General features: G+C 54.6%; 1 protein-coding gene across 3 annotated transcripts in view; it reads left to right on the plus strand.

Annotated features, from left to right (window-relative positions):
- LOC106594219 (C-terminal-binding protein 2) overlaps positions 1–18,663 on the plus strand; it is a 414,303-nt gene that overhangs the window by 208,714 nt on the left and 186,926 nt on the right. For all 3 annotated transcript variants that reach the window (XM_045701166.2, XM_045701165.2, XM_045701164.2), the window contains one exon: positions 6,707–6,861. In XM_045701166.2, the coding sequence (XP_045557122.1) occupies positions 6,707–6,861 (155 nt within the window). The remainder of the gene's footprint in view (positions 1–6,706; positions 6,862–18,663) is intronic.

Below are 18,663 nucleotides of genomic sequence, written 5' to 3' on the forward strand. Positions count from 1 at the left end.
ATCGACAGGACCGACAGGACAGGACCGACAGGACAGGACAGGATCGACAGGACAGGATCGACAGGACAGGACAGAATCGACAGGACAGGATCGACAGGACAGGATCGACAGGACAGGACAGGATCGACAGGACAGGATCGACAGGACAGGACAGGATTGACAGGACAGGATCGACAGGATCGACAGGACAGGACAGGATCAACAGGACAGGACAGAATCGACAGGACAGGATCGACAGGACAGGACAGGATCGACAGGACAGGACAGGATCGACAGGAACGGGCAGTACAGGAATAGTTATAAACTGAGTTTTTGGGAGGGGGTAGAAATATGTAGTGTGTGGAGCTTTTCATCAAATCATAATTATGTGGAGGCCTAATATAGTTGACTTAATAACTTGTCAATAATCAACTGACTGGCTTTCTTGATGTCTATAGTATTCTCTCTGGTTTCCAATCTGGTTTCAGGTTATGGACGTGTCACTGCAACCTTAAAGGTCCTCAGTGATGTCATCATTGCCCATGATTCTAAGCGATATTGTGCTGCTATTTTTATTGACTTGGCCAAAGCTTTTGTTACGGTAGACCATTCCATTCTTGTGGGCCGGTTAAGGAGTATTGGTGTCTCTGAGGGGTCTTTGGCATGGTTTGCTAACTACCTCTCTCAAAGAGTGCAGTGTATAAATTCAGAATATCTGCTGTCTCAGCCACTGCCTGCCACCAAGGGAGTACCACAAGGCTCGATCCTAGGCCCCACACTCTTCTCAATTTACATCAACAACATAGCTCAGGCAGTAGGAAGCTCTCCCATCCATTTATATGCAGATGATACAGTCTTATACTCAGCTGGCCCCTCCCTGGTTTTTGTCTTAAACGCTCTACAATAAAGCTTTCTTAGTGTCCAACAAGCTTTCTCTACCCTTAACCTTGTTCTGAACACCTCCAAAACAAAGGTAATGTGGTTTGGTAAGAAGAATGCCCCTCTCCCCACAGGTGTGATTACTACCTCTGAGGGTTTAGCGCTTGAGGTAGTCACCTCATACAAGTCCTTGGGAGTATGGCTGGACGTTGCACTGTCCTTCTCTCAGCACATATCAAAGCTGCAGGCTAAAGTTAAATCTAGACTTGGTTTCCTCTATCGTAATCGCTCCTCTTTCACCCCAGCTGCCAAACTAACCGTGATTCAGATGACCATCCTAGCCATGCTAGATTACGGAGACGTAATTTATAGATCGGCAGGTAAGGGTTTTCTCGAGCGGCTAGATGTTCTTTACCATTCGGCCATCAGATTTACCACCAATGCTCCTTATAGGACACATCACTGCACTCTATACTCTTCTGTAAACTGGTCATCTCTGTATACCCGTCGCAAGACCCACTGGTTGATGCTCATTTATAAAACCCTCCTAGGCCTCACTCCCCATTATCTGAGATATCTACTGCAGCCCTCATCCTCCACACTCAACACCCGTTCTGCCAGTCACATTCTGTTAACCTCCCTGGGTAAGGTGGGACGTTTGCGTGGCGCGAAATGCAAATACCTCAAAAATGCTATAACTTCAATTTCTCAAACATATGACTATTTTACACCATTTTAAAGACAAGACTCTCGTTAATCTAACCACATTGTCCGATTTCAAAAAGGCTTTACAGCGAAAGCAAAACATTAGATTATGTCAGGAGAGTACCCTGCCAAAAATAATCACACAGCCATTTTCAAAGCAAGCATATATGTCACAAAAACCAAAACCACAGCTAAATGCAGCACGAACCTTTGATGATCTTCATCAGATGACACTCCTAGGACATGCATGTTTTGTTCAATCAAGTTCATATTTATATCAAAAACAATGTTCAGAACTAGCATACCCACCAAAAACATCCGGTGAATTTACTAAATTACTCACGATAAATGTTGACAAAATATATAACAATTATTTTAAGAATTATAGATACAGAACTCCTTTATGCAATCGCGGTGTCAGATTTTAAAATAGCTTTTCGGCGAAAGCACATTTTGCAATATTCTGAGTACATAGCCCGGCCATCACGGCTAGCTAATTTGACACCCACCAAGTTTGGCCCTCACCAAACTCAGATTTACTATAAGAAAAATTGGATTACCTTTGCTGTTCTTCATCAGAATGCACTCCCAGGACTTCTACTTCAACAACAAATGTTGTTTTGGTTCCAAATAATCCATAGTTATATTCAAATACCTCCGTTTTGTTTGTGCGTTCAGGTCAGTATCCGAAGGGCGAGCGCATTTCGTGACAAAAAAATTCAAAATATTCCATTACCGTACTTAGAAGCATGTCAAACGCTGTTTAAAATCAATTTTTATGCTATTTTATTGAGAATTCACATGAACGCGCATCTCCAGTGTCACTGTTCCCAGCCTGACCACTCACAAAATCTCATGCTGTTTTTCGCCCAGAGACAGGAGAGACGTCATTCCACTTTCTGGCGTCTTCTGAGAGCCAATGGAAGCCTCAGAAAATGTCACGTTACAGCAGAGATGCTGTATTTTCGATAGAGATGCCACAGAAAGAGAACAAATTGTCAGACAGGGCACTTCCTGTATGGAATCTTCTCAGGTTTTGGCCTGCCATATGAGTTCTGTTATACTCACAGACACCATTCAAACAGTTTAGAAACTTTAGAGTGTTTTCTATCCAAATCTGGGCAAGAGTAGTAACCAGTTTAAATCGGGTACGTTTTTTATCCAGCCGTGCAAATAGTGCCCCCTAGCCCCAACAGGTTAAATGCTGGTTCCAGTCACTAGCAGCAGTGAACTGTTTTCTTCCTAGGAGATGATAAAAGGACTAAAGGTTTTCTCTCTGACCTGCTGCCGTCAGATCGCTAAGCTGCTCGCCGTGGCTCTCTTTCACTGTGTGGAGTGTGTATGTGAGTACGGAGTGTGTGGAGTGTGTGGAGTGTGTGAGTGTGGAGTGTGTGTGTGTGTGTGTGTGGAGTGTGTGAGTGTGTGAGTGTGCCTGCGGTGTATGGACATAGAGCTATTCTCTCCCTGCTAGCCAACAGACAGACTGACAGACAGAGGACAACACTCTTAACAGGGGGAAGGTGGGAGGAGGAGGAGGAGGAGGAGGGAGAGGGGAAGAGGAGGAGGAGGAAGAGGGCGATACTCCCCTGAACACAATCGGAAAGTCTTCCTGTTTTTTCCGTCAATTTCTCTTGTTCCCTCCTTTATTTGGCAGCTCTGTGTTGTTATTGAGCAGAAGAATGTGGAGGCAACATTTTCCAGGCAAGGAGCACGCTTCCTGTTCTCTCTTCTGGATAGCTAATAAAATGTGGCATGAGAGGGAGGGTGAGAGAGAGGGAGGGTGAGAGAGAGGGTGAGAGAGAGGGTGAGAGAGAGAGAGAGAGAGGAGAGGAGGAGGTGGTGTAGGGGGGAAGGAGGGAGGGAGTGAGGGAGGGAGCGAGAGAAGGGGGAGAGGGAGGGAGGGAGAGGAGGACGGGGGAGAAGAGGGAGGGGGGAAGGAGGGAGGGAGCGAGGGAGGGAGCGAGAGAAGGGGGAGAGGGAGGGAGGGAGAGGAGGATGGGGGGAAGAGGGAGGGAGGGAGAGAAGGGGGGGTGAGGGGGAAGGAGGAGGTGGAGGGAGGGAGGGAGAGAGAGTAGGAAGGGAGAGAGAGAAGGGGAGGAGAGGGTGATGATCTCAGGGTTTTTACATGACTGGGTCGTCTGACAATGTGGTTTTTTAAACACTCTTGCTCTGCTGTTTGATCCGTTTATCTCCTCTCCCCTTGTTTAGCTCCTCTCCCCTTGTTTAGCTCCTCTCCCCTTGTTTAGCTCCTCTCCCCTTGTTTAGCTCCTCTCCCCTTGTTTAGCTCCTATCCCCTTGTTTAGCTCCTCTCCCCTTGTTTTTCTCCTCTCCCCTTGTTTATCTCCTCTCCCCTTGTTTATCTCCTGTCCCCTTGTTTATCTTTGGTGTTACTGAGTCTGTCTATAGCAACACTCAGGACTACTAGAGATAGACAGAGAGAGAGAGTTCAGTGAGAGAGGAAAGAGGGAGAGACAGTAAGAGAGAGAGGGAGAGAGGACAGAGAGGGAGAGACAGTACGAGGGAGATAGAAAGGGAGAGACAGTAGGAGAGAGAGGGAGAGAGGAAAGAGAGGGAGAGAGACAGTAAGAGAGAGAGGGAGATAGAGAGGGAGAGACAGTAAGAGAGAGAGGGAGAAAGAGAGGGAGAGAGACAGTAAGAGAGAGAGAGAGGGAGAGAGGAAAGAGAGGGAGAGACAGTAAGAGAGAGAGGGAGATAGAGAGTGAGAGGCAATTGACACCTGCTTTTGTCCCGTCTGTGGAGAAGGAGGAGGAGGTGGAGGGGGAGGAGTTGGAGGAGGTAGAGGTGGAGGGAGGAGGAGGGGGTGGAGGTGGGGGAGTAGGAGGAGGAGGGGGGAGTAGGAGGAGGAGGGGGTGGAGGAGGAGGAGGTGGGGGAGTAGGAGGGGGTGGAGGAGGGGGAGGAGGGTGGAAGAGGAGGAGGTGGGGGAGTAGGAGGGGGTGGAAGAGGAGGAGGGGGTGGAGGAGGAGGAGGTGGGGGAGTAGGAGGAGGAGGGGGGTGGAGGAGGAGGTGGGGGAGGTGGGGGAGTAGGAGGGGGTGGTGGAGGAGGAGGTGGGTGGAGGAGGAGGAGGAGGTGGGGGAGTAGGAGGGGGGTGGAGGAGGAGGAGGTGGGTGGAGGAGGAGGAGGTGGGGGAGTAGGAGGGGGGTGGAGGAGGAAGAGGGGGGTGGAGGAGGAGGAGGTGGGGGAGCCTCACACATTGTGTCATTAATGTGTGAGGCCCAGAGGCAGCCAGAGGGAGTGCAGTGTGAAGGGGCAGCGCATTCAGAAAGTATTCAGACCCCTTGACTTTTTCCACATTTTGTTCCACAATTCTAAAATGGATTAAATCAATGTTTTACCTCACCAACCTACACACAATACCCCATAATGACATCACAATACCCCAGGATGACATCACAATACCCCATAATGACATCACAATACCCCCAGGAAACCATCACAATACTTCAGGATGACATCACAATACCCCAGGATGACAAAGCGAAAACAGGTTTAGACATTTTTGCAAATGTATTCAAAATTAAAAACAGAAATACCTTCTTTATATAAGTATTCAGACCCTCAGGTGAGCTCAATTCTGCAAGAACAGGGCCATCCATGTTCAGTACGAAAACGTTCTCTAATGTTGCGAAATAGAAAGACCACAAATAGAACCGACGTGATGCCTTATTCTATATGGTCAGAGATGCATTTTTGTTCTACATAGCATATTTCTATCTGAACGTTCCAAAATGTTCCGTTCTGCTGAACACAGCCCAGGCAATACCTATACTTCCTTACAGACCCCCTCTGTCTGTGTCACCTGAGTCACATGATGTCATTCTGTGTGTGAAGGAAATATCCTGTTTTTTTTCTTTTGTTGAAAGGTTGTTCAGGCCTACCGGAGTGGGTTTCCTAACTTAACTCCCGGCACAGATGTTGCCTGCCTGCCGCTGAAAATAAAGAGCATTTATAACCCCGGCCAAGCCCGTTAAATCACAACAGAAGGCAGAAATGGAATGAACAGAGAGAGAGCGAGAGAGAGACAGTGGTAGAGAGAGAGATAGAGGGAAGAGATAGAGAGAGTGAGCATAGCCTTGCTATTGAGAAAGGCCGCCGGAGGCAGACCTGGCTCTCAAGAGAAGACAGGCTATGTGCAACACTGCCCACAAAATGAGGTGGAAACTGAGCTGCACTTCCTAACCTCCTGCCCAATGTATGACCATATTAGAGACACATATTTCCCTCAGATTACACAGATCCACAAAGAATTAGAAAACAAACCCAATTTTGATAAACTCCCATATCTACTGGGTGAAATACCACAGTGACCAATCACAGCAGCAAGATGTGTGACCTGTTGCCACAAGAAAAGGTCAACCAGTGAAGAACAAACACCATTGTAAATACAACCCATATTTATGTTTATTTATTTTCCCTTTTGTACTTTAACTATTTGTACATCATTACAACACTGTATATATACATAATATGACATCTGAAATGTCTTTATTCTTTTGGAACTTCTGTGAGTGTAATATTTACTGTTTATTTCACTTTTGTTTATTATCTATTTCACTTGCTTTGGCAATGTAAACATGTGTTTTCCATGTCAATAAATCCCTTCAATTAAATTGAAATTGAGAGGGAGAGAGAGAGAGGACACAACACACACACACATCAGCACCTGATTGGGGGAGGGAGGGAGGGAGGGAGGGAGGGAGGGAGGGAGGGAGAGAGAGAGAGAGAGAGAGAGAGAGAGAGAGAGAGAGACAGAGAGAGAGAGAGAGAGAGATTCCTGTAAGTCAGACTGTGGATACTGATCCAGAGTTGTCAGAGCATTGATTTATCGAGCTGTGGCCCAGAGTTGTTGACAGAAGTTGTTCAGTCACATGTAGACCTCCAGTAGTATCCAGTACTCTGTCTGTCTCCTCTCCTTCACCTCTGTAGGGACATCAATGAGTCAAAACGAGACACTGACTGACTGTATCAGAACGGTACCTGTGAAAGGGCTCATGTCTCATGTTTGGTTCTGGTTTGGGTGTATGTTCCTGTATTGGAAGTGAACAAGTGTCTTGTAGATGGGATCCTGGTAGGGTTTCTCACCACTCCTCTCTTCCTCTGTCCCCTGTCGGTCTTCTCTCCAGGTATCCGGCCCCAGATCATGAACGGGCCGATGCAGCCTCGCCCCTTAGTGGCCCTGCTGGACGGGCGTGACTGCACCGTGGAGATGCCCATCCTAAAAGACCTGGCCACCGTCGCCTTCTGTGACGCACAGTCCACACAGGAGATACACGAGAAGGTAAAGTACTGATTGACAGACACACACACACATGGACACACACACACGCTTTCACACCCTTGCTGAAGAGCAGACAGATAGCAGACACGGACAACAGACACGGATAACAGACACGGCAGCCCCACACTCCATTTTCTTTCTTTCTTCTCCTCTCCTCTCCTCTCCTCCCCCTCTCCTCTCTTCTCGTCTCCTCTCCTCTTCTCTCCTTCTCCTCTCCTCTTCTCTCCTCCCCTACTCTCCACCCTCGTCTCCTCTCCTCTTCTCTTCTCTCCTCCCCTCCTCTCCTCCCCCTCTCCTCTCCTCTCCTCTCCTCCTCTCCTCCCCCTCTCCTCTCCTCTCCTCTCCTCTCCTCTCCTCTCCTCTCCTCTCCTCTCCTCTCCTCTCCTCTCCTCTCCTCCCCCTCTCCTCTCCTCTCCTCTCCTCTCCCTCTAACATGGTGCTTCACTGTATTGTCCTTTATGGTCTCTCAGCCAGTTACAATAAAGTGTTCTCATGACGATGTGATGTCACTTGGTGCAGGGTGATGGTACCTACTATATCACGTCCATTATTCTGAGAGAGAAGCTTCTCTTGTTTCTCAATATACACAACATAACACAAAAGTATGTGGACACCTGCTCGTCCAACATCTCATTCCAAAATCCTGGGCATTAATATGGAGTTGGTCCCCCCTTTGCTGCTATAACAGCCTCCACTCTTCTGGGCAGGCTTTCCACTAGACGTTGGAACATTGCTGAGAGGACTTGCTTCTATTCAGCCACAAGAGTATTAGTGAGGTCGGACACTGATGTTGGGCGATTAGGCCTGGATCACAGTCTGCGTTCCAATTCATCCCAAAGGTGTTCGATGGGGTTGAGGTCAGGGCCGTGCAGGCCAGTCAAGTTCTTCCACACCGATCTCGACAAACCATTTCTGTATGGACCTTGCTTTGTGCACGGGGGCATTGTCATGCTGAAACAGGAAATTGCCTTGCCCAGAACTGTTGACACAAAGTTGGAAGCACAGAATTGTCTAGAATGTCATTGTATGCTGTAGCGTTAAGATTTCCCTTCACTGGAACTAAGGGGCCCGAACCATTAAAAACAGCCCCAGACCATTATTCCTCCACCAAACTTTACAGTTGGCACTATGCATTGTGGCAGGTAGCGTTCTCCTGGCATCCGCCAAACCCAGATTAGTCCGTCGGACTGCCAGATGGTGAAGCGTGACTCATCACTCCAGAGAACGCGTTTTCACTGCTCCAGGCGGTGAGCTTTACACCACTCCAGCCGACGCTTGGCATTGCGCATGGTGATCTTAGCCTTGTGTGTGGCTGCTCGGCCATGGAAACCCATTTCATGAAGCTGCCGAAGAACAGTTGTTGTGCTGAAGTTGCTTCCAGAGGCAGTTTGGAACTCGGTAGTGAGTGTTGGAACCGAGGACAGACGATTTTTAAGCGCTTCAGCACTCATGGGGTCAAGTTCTGTGAGCTTGTGTGGCCTACCACTTCATGGCTGAGCTGTTGTTGCTCCTAGGCGTTTCCACTTCACAATAACAGCACTTACAGTTGACCAGGAAAGCTCGAGCAGGGCAGAAATTTGACGAAGTGACTTGTTGGAAAGTTGGCATCCTATGAAAGTGCTACGTTGAAAGTAACTTTTTATCAATGAATGGCTGACTGGCTGACTGACTGGCTGGGTGGCTGACTGGCTGGGTGGCTGACTGGCAGACTGGTTGACTGGCTGACTGGCTGGCTGGCTGGCTGACTGACTGACTGGTTGGGTGACTGACTGACTGACTGACTGACTGACTGCTTTAAACTACTTTTACTGCAGTGCACCATATAGGGAATAGGGTTCCATTTGGGATGGATGTACCATCTCTATCCACCCAGCTGGTACAGACCCCTCTATCCACCCAGCTGGTACAGACCCCTCTATCCACCCAGCTGGTACAGACCCCTCTATCCACCCAGCTGGTACAGACCCCTCTATCCACCCAGCTGGTACAGACCCCTCTATCCACCCACCTGGTACAGACCCCTCTATCCACGCCACCTGGTACAGACCCCTCTATCCACCCAGCTGGTACAGACCCCTCTATCCACCCCACCTGGTACAGACCCCTCTATCCACCCAGCTGGTACAGACCCCTCTATCCACCCAGCTGGTACAGACCCCTCTATCCACCCAGCTGGTACAGACCCCTCTATCCACCCCACCTGGTACAGACCCCTCTATCCACCCAGCTGGTACAGACCCCTCTATCCACCCCAACTGGTACAGACCCCTCTATCCACCCCACCTGGTACAGACCCCTCTATCCACCCAGCTGGTACAGACCCCTCTATCCACCCAGCTGGTAGAGACCCCTCTATCCACCCCACCTGGTACAGACCCCTCCATCCACCCAGCTGGTACAGACCCCTCTATCCACCCCACCTGGTACAGACCCCTCCATCCACCCCACCTGGTACAGACCCCTCTATCCACCCCACCTGGTACAGACCCCTCCATCCACCCAGCTGGTACAGACCCCTCTATCCACCCACCTGCTACAGACCCCTCCATCCACCCAGCTGGTACAGACCCCTCCATCCACCCAGCTGGTACAGACCCCTCTATCCACCCCACCTGGTACAGACCCCTCTATCCACCCCACATGGTACAGACCCCTCTATCCACCCCACCTGTTACAGACCACTCTATCCACCCCAGCTGGTACAGACCCCTCTATCCACCCAGCTGGTACAGACCCCTCTATCCACCCCACCTGGTACAGACCCCTCTATCCACCCCACCTGGTACAGACCCCTCCATCCACCCAGCTGGTACAGACCCCTCTATCCACCCCACCTGGTACAGACCCCTCCATCCACCCCACCTGGTACAGACCCCTCTATCCACCCCACCTGGTACAGACCCCTCCATCCACCCAGCTGGTACAGACCCCTCTATCCACCCACCTGCTACAGACCCCTCCATCCACCCAGCTGGTACAGACCCCTCTATCCACCCAGCTGGTACAGACCCCTCTATCCACCCAGCTGGTACAGACCCCTCTATCCACCCAGCTGGTACAGACCCCTCTATCCACCCAGCTGGTACAGACCCCTCTATCCACCCAGCTGGTACAGACCCCTCTATCCACCCACCTGGTACAGACCCCTTTATCCACCCCACCTGGTACAGACCCCTCTATCCACCCAGCTGGTACAGACCATTCTATCCACCCAGCTGGTACAGACCCCTCTATCCACCCCACCTGGTACAGACCCCTCTATCCACCCCACCTGGTACAGACCCCTCTATCCACCCCAGCTGGTACAGACCCCTCCACCTGGTACAGACCCCTCTATCCACCCCACCTGGTACAGGCCCCTCCATCCACCCCAGCTGGTACAGACCCTCCACCTGGTACAGACCCCTCTATCCACCCCACCTGGTACAGACCCCTCTATCCACCCACCTGGTAAAGACCCCTCTATCCACCCCAGCAGGTACAGACACCTCTATCCACCCCACCTGGTACAGACCCCTCCATCCACCCCACCTGGTACAGACCCCTCTATCCACCCCACCTGGTACAGACCCCTCTATCCACCCCACCTGGTACAGACCCTCTATCCACCCCACCTGGTACAGACCCCTCTATCCACCCCAGCTGGTACAGACCCCTCCACCTGGTACAGACCCCTCTATTCACCCCACCTGGTACAGACCCCTCCATCAACCCAGCTGGTACAGACCCTCCACCTGGTACAGACCCCTCCATCTACCCCACCTGGTACAGACCCCTCTATCCACCCCACCTGGTACAGACCCCTCTATCCACCCCACCTGGTACAGACCCCTCCATCCACCCCAGCTGGTACAGACCCCTCCATCCACCCCACCTGGTACAGACCCCTCCATCCACCCCACCTGGTTCAGACCCCTCTATCCACCCAGCTGGTACAGACCCCTCTATCCACCCCACCTGGTACAGACCCCTCTATCCACCCCACCTGGTACAAACCCCTCTATCCACCCCACCTGGTACAGACCCCTCTATCCACCCAGCTGGTACAGACCCCTCTATCCACCCCACCTGGTACAGACCCCTCCATCCACCCAGCTGGTACAGACCCCTCTATCCACCCCACCTGGTACAGACCCCTCCATCCACCCAGCTGGTACAGACCCCTCTATCCACCCAGCTGGTACAGACCCCTCTATCCACCCAGCTGGTACAGACCCCTCTATCCACCCAGCTGGTACAGACCCCTCTATCCACCCAGCTGGTACAGACCCCTCTATCCACCCAGCTGGTACAGACCCCTCTATCCACCCCACCTGGTACAGACCCCTCTATCCACCCCACCTGTTACAGACCCCTCTATCCACCCCAGCTGGTACAGACCCCTCTATCTACCCAGCTGGTACAGACCCCTCTATCCACCCAGCTGGTACAGACCCCTCTATCCACCCCACCTGGTACAGACCCCTCCATCCACCCAGCTGGTACAGACCCCTCTATCCACCCCACCTGGTACAGACCCCTCCATCCACCCCACCTGGTACAGACCCCTCTATCCACCCCACCTGGTACAGACCCCTCCATCCACCCAGCTGGTACAGACCCCTCTATCCACCCACCTGCTACAGACCCCTCCATCCACCCAGCTGGTACAGACCCCTCCATCCACCCAGCTGGTACAGACCCCTCTATCCACCCCACCTGGTACAGACCCCTCTATCCACCCCACCTGGTACAGACCCCTCTATCCACCCAGCTGGTACAGACCCCTCTATCCACCCAGCTGGTACAGACCCCTATATCCACCCAGCTGGTACAGACCCCTCTATCCACCCCACCTGGTACAGACCCCTCTATCCACCCAGCTGGTACAGACCCCTATATCCACCCAGCTGGTACAGACCCCTCTATCCACCCCACCTGGTACAGACTCCTCGATCCACCCCACCTGGTACAGACCCCTCTATCCACCCCACCAGGTACAGACCCCTCTATCCACCCAGCTGGTACAGACCCCTCTATCCACCCAGCTGGTACAGACCCCTCTATCCACCCAGCTGGTACAGACTCCTCTATCCACCCACCTGGTACAGACCCCTCTATCCACCCAGCTGGTACAGATCCCTCTATCCACCCAAATGGTACAGACCCCTCTATCCACCCCACCTGGTACAGACCCCTCTATCCACCCCACCTGGTACAGACCCCTCTATCCACCCCACCTGTTACAGACCCCTCTATCCACCCCAGCTGGTACAGACCCCTCTATCCACCCAGCTGGTACAGACCCCTCTATCCACCCAGCTGGTACAGACCCCTCTATCCACCCCAGCTGGTACAGACACCTCTATCCACCCCACCTGGTACAGACCCCTCTATCCACCCAGCTGGTACAGACGCCTCTATCCACCCCACCTGGTACAGACCCCTCGATCCACCCCACCTGGTACAGACCCCTCTATCCACCCCACCTGGTACAGACACCTCTATCCACCCAGCTGGTACAGACCCCTCTATCCACCCAGCTGGTACAGACCCCTCTATCCACCCAGATGGTACAGATCCCTCTATCCACCCAGCTGGTACAGACCCCTCTATCCACCCACCTGGTACAGACCCCTCTATCCACCCCACCTGGTACAGACCCCTCTATCCACCCAGCTGGTACAGACCCCTCTATCCACCCCACCTGGTACAGACCCCTCTATCCACCCCTCCTGGTACAGACCCCTCTATCCACCCCAGCTGGTACAGACCCCTCTATCCACCCAGCTGGTACAGACCCCTCTATCCACCCCACCTGGTACAGACCCCTCTATCCACCCCACCTGGTACAGACCCCTCTATCCACCCAGCTGGTACAGACCCCTCTATCCACCCAGCTGGTACAGACCCCTCTATCCACCCCACCTGGTACAGACCCCTCCATCCACCCAGCTGGTACAGACCCCTCCATCCACCCCACCTGGTACAGACCCCTCCATCCACCCCACCTGGTACAGACCCCTCTATCCACCCCACCTGGTACAGACCCCTCCATCCACCCAGCTGGTACAGACCCCTCTATCCACCCACCTGCTACAGACCCCTCCATCCACCCAGCTGGTACAGACCCCTCTATCCACCCAGCTGGTACAGACCCCACTATCCACCCAGCTGGTACAGACCCCTCTATCCACCCAGCTGGTACAGACCCCTCTATCCACCCCACCTGGTACAGACCCCTCTATCCACCCCACCTGGTACAGACCCCTCTATCCACCCCACCTAGTACAGACCCCTCCATCCACCCCAGCTGGTACAGACCCCTCCATCCACCCCACCTGGTACAGACCCCTCCATCCACCCCACCTGGTTCAGACCCCTCTATCCACCCAGCTGGTACAGACCCCTCTATCCACCCCACCTGGTACAGACCCCTCTATCCACCCAGCTGGTACAGACCCCTCTATCCACCCCACCTGGTACAGACCCCTCTATCCACCCTACCTGGTACAGACCCCTCTATCCACCCAGCTGGTACAGACCCCTCTATCCACCCAGCTGGTACAGACCCCTCTCTCCACCCCACCTGTTACAGACCCCTCCATCCACCCAGCTGGTACAGACCCCTCTATCCACCCCACCTGTTACAGACCCCTCCATCCACCCAGCTGGTACAGACCCCTCCATCCACCCCACCTGGTACAGACCCCTCGATCCACCCCACCTGGTACAGACCCCTCCATCCACCCAGCTGGTACAGACCCCTCTATCCACCCACCTGCTACAGACCCCTCCATCCACCCAGCTGGTTCAGACCCCTCTATCCACCCAGCTGGTACAGACCCCTCTATCCACCCCACCTGGTACAGACCCCTCTATCCACCCAGCTGGTACAGACCCCTCTATCCACCCCACCTGGTACAGACCCCTCTATCCACCCAGCTGGTACAGACCCCTCTATCCACCCCACCTGGTACAGACCCCTCTATCCACCCCACCTGGTACAGACCCCTCTATCCACCCCACCTGGTACAGACCCCTCCATCCACCCAGCTGGTACAGACCCCTCTATCCACCCACCTGCTACAGACCCCTCCATCCACCCAGCTGGTACAGACCCCTCCATCCACCCAGCTGGTACAGACCCCTCTATCCACCCAGCTGGTACAGACCCCTCTATCCACCCCACCTGGTACAGACCCCTCCATCCACCCCACCTGGTACAGACCCCTCGATCCACCCCACCTGGTACAGACCCCTCCATCCACCCAGCTGGTACAGACCCCTCTATCCACCCACCTGCTACAGACCCCTCCATCCACCCAGCTGGTACAGACCCCTCCATCCACCCAGCTGGTACAGACCCCTCTATCCACCCAGCTGGTACAGACCCCTCTATCCACCCAGCTGGTACAGACCCCTCTATCCACCCACCTGGTACAGACCCCTCTATGCACCCCACCTGGTACAGACCCCTCTATCCACCCAGCTGATACAGACCCCTCTATCCATCAGCTGGTACAGACCCCTCTATCCACCCCACCTGGTACAGACCCCTCCATCCACCCAGCTGGTACAGACCCCTCTATCCACCCCACCTGGTACAGACCCCTCTATCCACCCACCTGGTACAGACCCCTCTATCCACCCAGCTGGTACAGACCCCTCTATCCACCCAGCTGGTACAGACCCCTCTATCCACCCACCTGGTACAGACCCCTCTATCCACCCAGCTGGTACAGACCCCTCTATCCACCCCACCTGGTACAGACCCCTCCATCCACCCCACCTGGTACAGACCCCTCTATCCACCCCACCTGGTACAGACCCCTCCATCCACCCAGCTGGTACAGACCCCTCTATCCACCCACCTGCTACAGACCCCTCTATCCACCCACCTGCTACAGACCCCTCTATCCACCCCAGCTGGTACAGACCCCTCCATCCACCCCACCTGGTACAGACCCCTCCTCCTGGTACAGACCCCTCTATCCACCCCAGCTGGTACAGACCCCTCTATCCACCCCACCTGGTTCAGACCCCTCCATCTACCCACCTGGTACAGACTCCTCTATCCACCCCAGCTGGTACAGACCCCTCTATCCACCCCACCTGGTACAGACCCCTCCACCTGGTACAGACCCCTCCATCTACCCCAGCTGGTACAGACCCCTCTATCCACCCCACCTGCTACAGACCCCTCCACCTGGTACAGACCCCTTCATCTACCCAGCTGGTACAGACCCCTCTCTCCACCCAGCTGGTACAGACCCCTCTATCCACCCCACCTGGTACAGACCCCTCCACCTGGTACAGACCCCTCCATCTACCCCACCTGGTACAGACCCCTCTATCCACCCCACCTGGTACAGACCCCTCCATCCACCCCACCTGGTACAGACCCCTCTATCCACCCCAGCTGGTACAGACCCCTCTATCCACCCAGCTGGTACAGACCCCTCCACCTGGTACAGACCCCTCTATCCACCCCAGCTGGTACAGACCCCTCTATCCACTCCAGCTGGTACAGACCCCTCTATCCACTCCAGCTGGTACAGACCCCTCTATCCACCCCACCTGGTACAGACCCCTCTATCCACCCCACCTGGTACAGACCCCTCTATCCACCCCACCTGGTACAGACCCCTCCATCCACCCAGCTGGTACAGACCCCTCTATCCACCCCACCTGGTACAGACCCCTCTATCCACCCACCTGGTACAGACCCCTCTATCCACCCCACCTGGTACAGACCCCTCTATCCACCCCACCTGGTACAGACCCCTCTATCCACCCCACCTGGTACAGACCCCTCTATCCACCCAGCTGGTACAGACCCCTCTATCCACCCAGCTGGTACAGACCCCTCTATCCACCCAGCTGGTACAGACCCCTCTATCCACCCCACCTGGTACAGACCCCTCCATCCACCCAGCTGGTACAGTCCCCTCTATCTACCCCACCTGGTACAGACCCCTCCATCCACCCCACCTGGTACAGACCCCTCTATCCACCCCACCTGGTACAGACCCCTCTATCCACCCAGCTGGTACAGACCCCTCTATCCACCCCACCTGGTACAGACCCCTCCATCCACCCAGCTGGTACAGACCCCTCTATCCACCCAGCTGGTACAGACCCCTCTATCCACCCCACCTGGTACAGACCCCTCTATCCACCCCACCTGGTACAGACCCCTATATCCACCCCAGCTGGTACAGACCCCTCTATCCACCCAGCTGGTACAGACCCCTCTATCCACCCAGCTGGTACAGACCCTCTATCCACCCCACCTGGTACAGACCCCTCTATCCACCCAGCTGGTACAGACCCCTCTATCCACCCAGCTGGTACAGACCCCTCTATCCACCCCACCTGGTACAGACCCCTCGATCCACCCCACCTGGTACAGACCCCTCTATCCACCCACCTGGTACAGACCCCTCTATCCACCCAGCTGGTACAGACCCCTCTATCCACCCCACCTGGTACAGACCCCTCCATCCACCCCACCTGGTACAGACCCCTCTATCCACCCCACCTGGTACAGACCTCTCCATCCACCCAGCTGGTACAGACCCCTCTATCCACCCACCTGCTACAGACCCCTCTATCCACCCACCTGCTACAGACCCCTCCATCCACCCAGCTGGTACAGATCCCTCCATCCACCCAGCTGGTACAGACCCCTCTATCCACCCAGCTGGTGCAGACCCCTCTATCCACCCCACCTGGTACAGACCCCTCCATCCACCCAGCTGGTACAGACCCCTCTATCCACCCCACCTGGTACAGACCCCTCTATCCACCCAGCTGGTACAGACCCCTCTATCCACCCAGCTGGTACAGACCCCTCTATCCACCCCACCTGGTACAGACCCCTCTATCCACCCCACCTGGTACAGACCCCTCTATCCACCCAGCTGGTACAGACCCCTCTATCCACCCCACCTGGTACAGACCCCTCCATCCACCCAGCTGGTACAGACCCCTCTATCCACCCAGCTGGTACAGACCCCTCTATCCACCCCACCTGGTACAGACCCTCTATCCACCCCACCTGGTACAGACCCCTATATCCACCCCAGCTGGTACAGACCCCTCTATCCACCCAGCTGGTACAGACCCCTCTATCCACCCAGCTGGTACAGACCCCTCTATCCACCCCACCTGGTACAGACCCCTCTATCCACCCAGCTGGTACAGACCCCTCTATCCACCCAGCTGGTACAGACCCCTCTATCCACCCCACCTGGTACAGACCCCTCGATCCACCCCACCTGGTACAGACCCCTCTATCCACCCACCTGGTACAGACCCCTCTATCCACCCAGCTGGTACAGACCCCTCTATCCACCCCACCTGGTACAGACCCCTCCATCCACCCCACCTGGTACAGACCCCTCTATCCACCCCACCTGGTACAGACCCCTCCATCCACCCAGCTGGTACAGACCCCTCTATCCACCCACCTGCTACAGACCCCTCTATCCACCCACCTGCTACAGACCCCTCCATCCACCCAGCTGGTACAGATCCCTCCATCCACCCAGCTGGTACAGACCCCTCTATCCACCCAGCTGGTGCAGACCCCTCTATCCACCCCACCTGGTACAGACCCCTCTATCAACCCCAGCTGGTACAGACCCCTCTATCCACCCCAGCTGGTACAGACACCTCTATCCACCCCACCTGGTACAGACCCCTCTATCCACCCAGCTGGTACAGACGCCTCTATCCACCCCAGCTGACACAGTCCCCTCTATCCACCCCACCTGGTACAGACCCCTCTATCCACCCCAGCTGGTACAGACCCCTCCACCTGGTACAGACCCCTCTATCCACCCCACCTGGTACAGACCCCTCCATCCACCCCACCTGGTACAGACCCCTCTATCCACCCCAGCTGGTACAGACCCTCCACCTGGTACAGACCCCTCTATCCACCCCACCTGGTACAGACCCCTCTATCCACCCCACCTGGTACAGACCCCTCTATTAACCCCACCTGGTACAGACCCCTCTATCCACCCCAGCTGGTACAGACCCCTCCACCTGGTACAGACCCCTCTATTCACCCCACCTGGTACAGACCCCTCCATCTACCCCAGCTGGTACAGACCCCTCTATCCACCCCACCTGCTACAGACCCCTCCACCTGGTACAGACCCCTTCATCTACCCAGCTGGTACAGACCCCTCTCTCCACCCAGCTGGTACAGACCCCTCTATCCACCCCACCTGGTACAGACCCCTCCACCTGGTACAGACCCCTCCATCTACCCCACCTGGTACAGACCCCTCTATCCACCCCACCTGGTACAGACCCCTCCATCCACCCCACCTGGTACAGACCCCTCTATCCACCCCAGCTGGTACAGACCCCTCTATCCACCCAGCTGGTACAGACCCCTCTATCCACTCCAGCTGGTACAGACCCCTCTATCCACTCCAGCTGGTACAGACCCCTCTATCCACCCCACCTGGTACAGACCCCTCTATCCACCCCACCTGGTACAGACCCCTCTATCCACCCCACCTGGTACAGACCCCTCCATCCACCCAGCTGGTACAGACCCCTCTATCCACCCCACCTGGTACAGACCCCTCTATCCACCCACCTGGTACAGACCCCTCTATCCACCCCACCTGGTACAGACCCCTCTATCCACCCAGCTGGTACAGACCCCTCTATCCACCCAGCTGGTACAGACCCCTCTATCCACCCCACCTGGTACAGACCCCTCTATCCACCCCACCTGGTACAGACCCCTCTATCCACTCAGCTGGTACAGACCCCTCTATCCACCCAGCTGGTACA

The sequence above is a fragment of the Salmo salar genome, chromosome 18 (assembly GCF_965601325.2).
Source record: "Salmo salar chromosome 18, fSalSal1, whole genome shotgun sequence".
Classification (NCBI taxonomy): domain Eukaryota; kingdom Metazoa; phylum Chordata; class Actinopteri; order Salmoniformes; family Salmonidae; genus Salmo; species Salmo salar.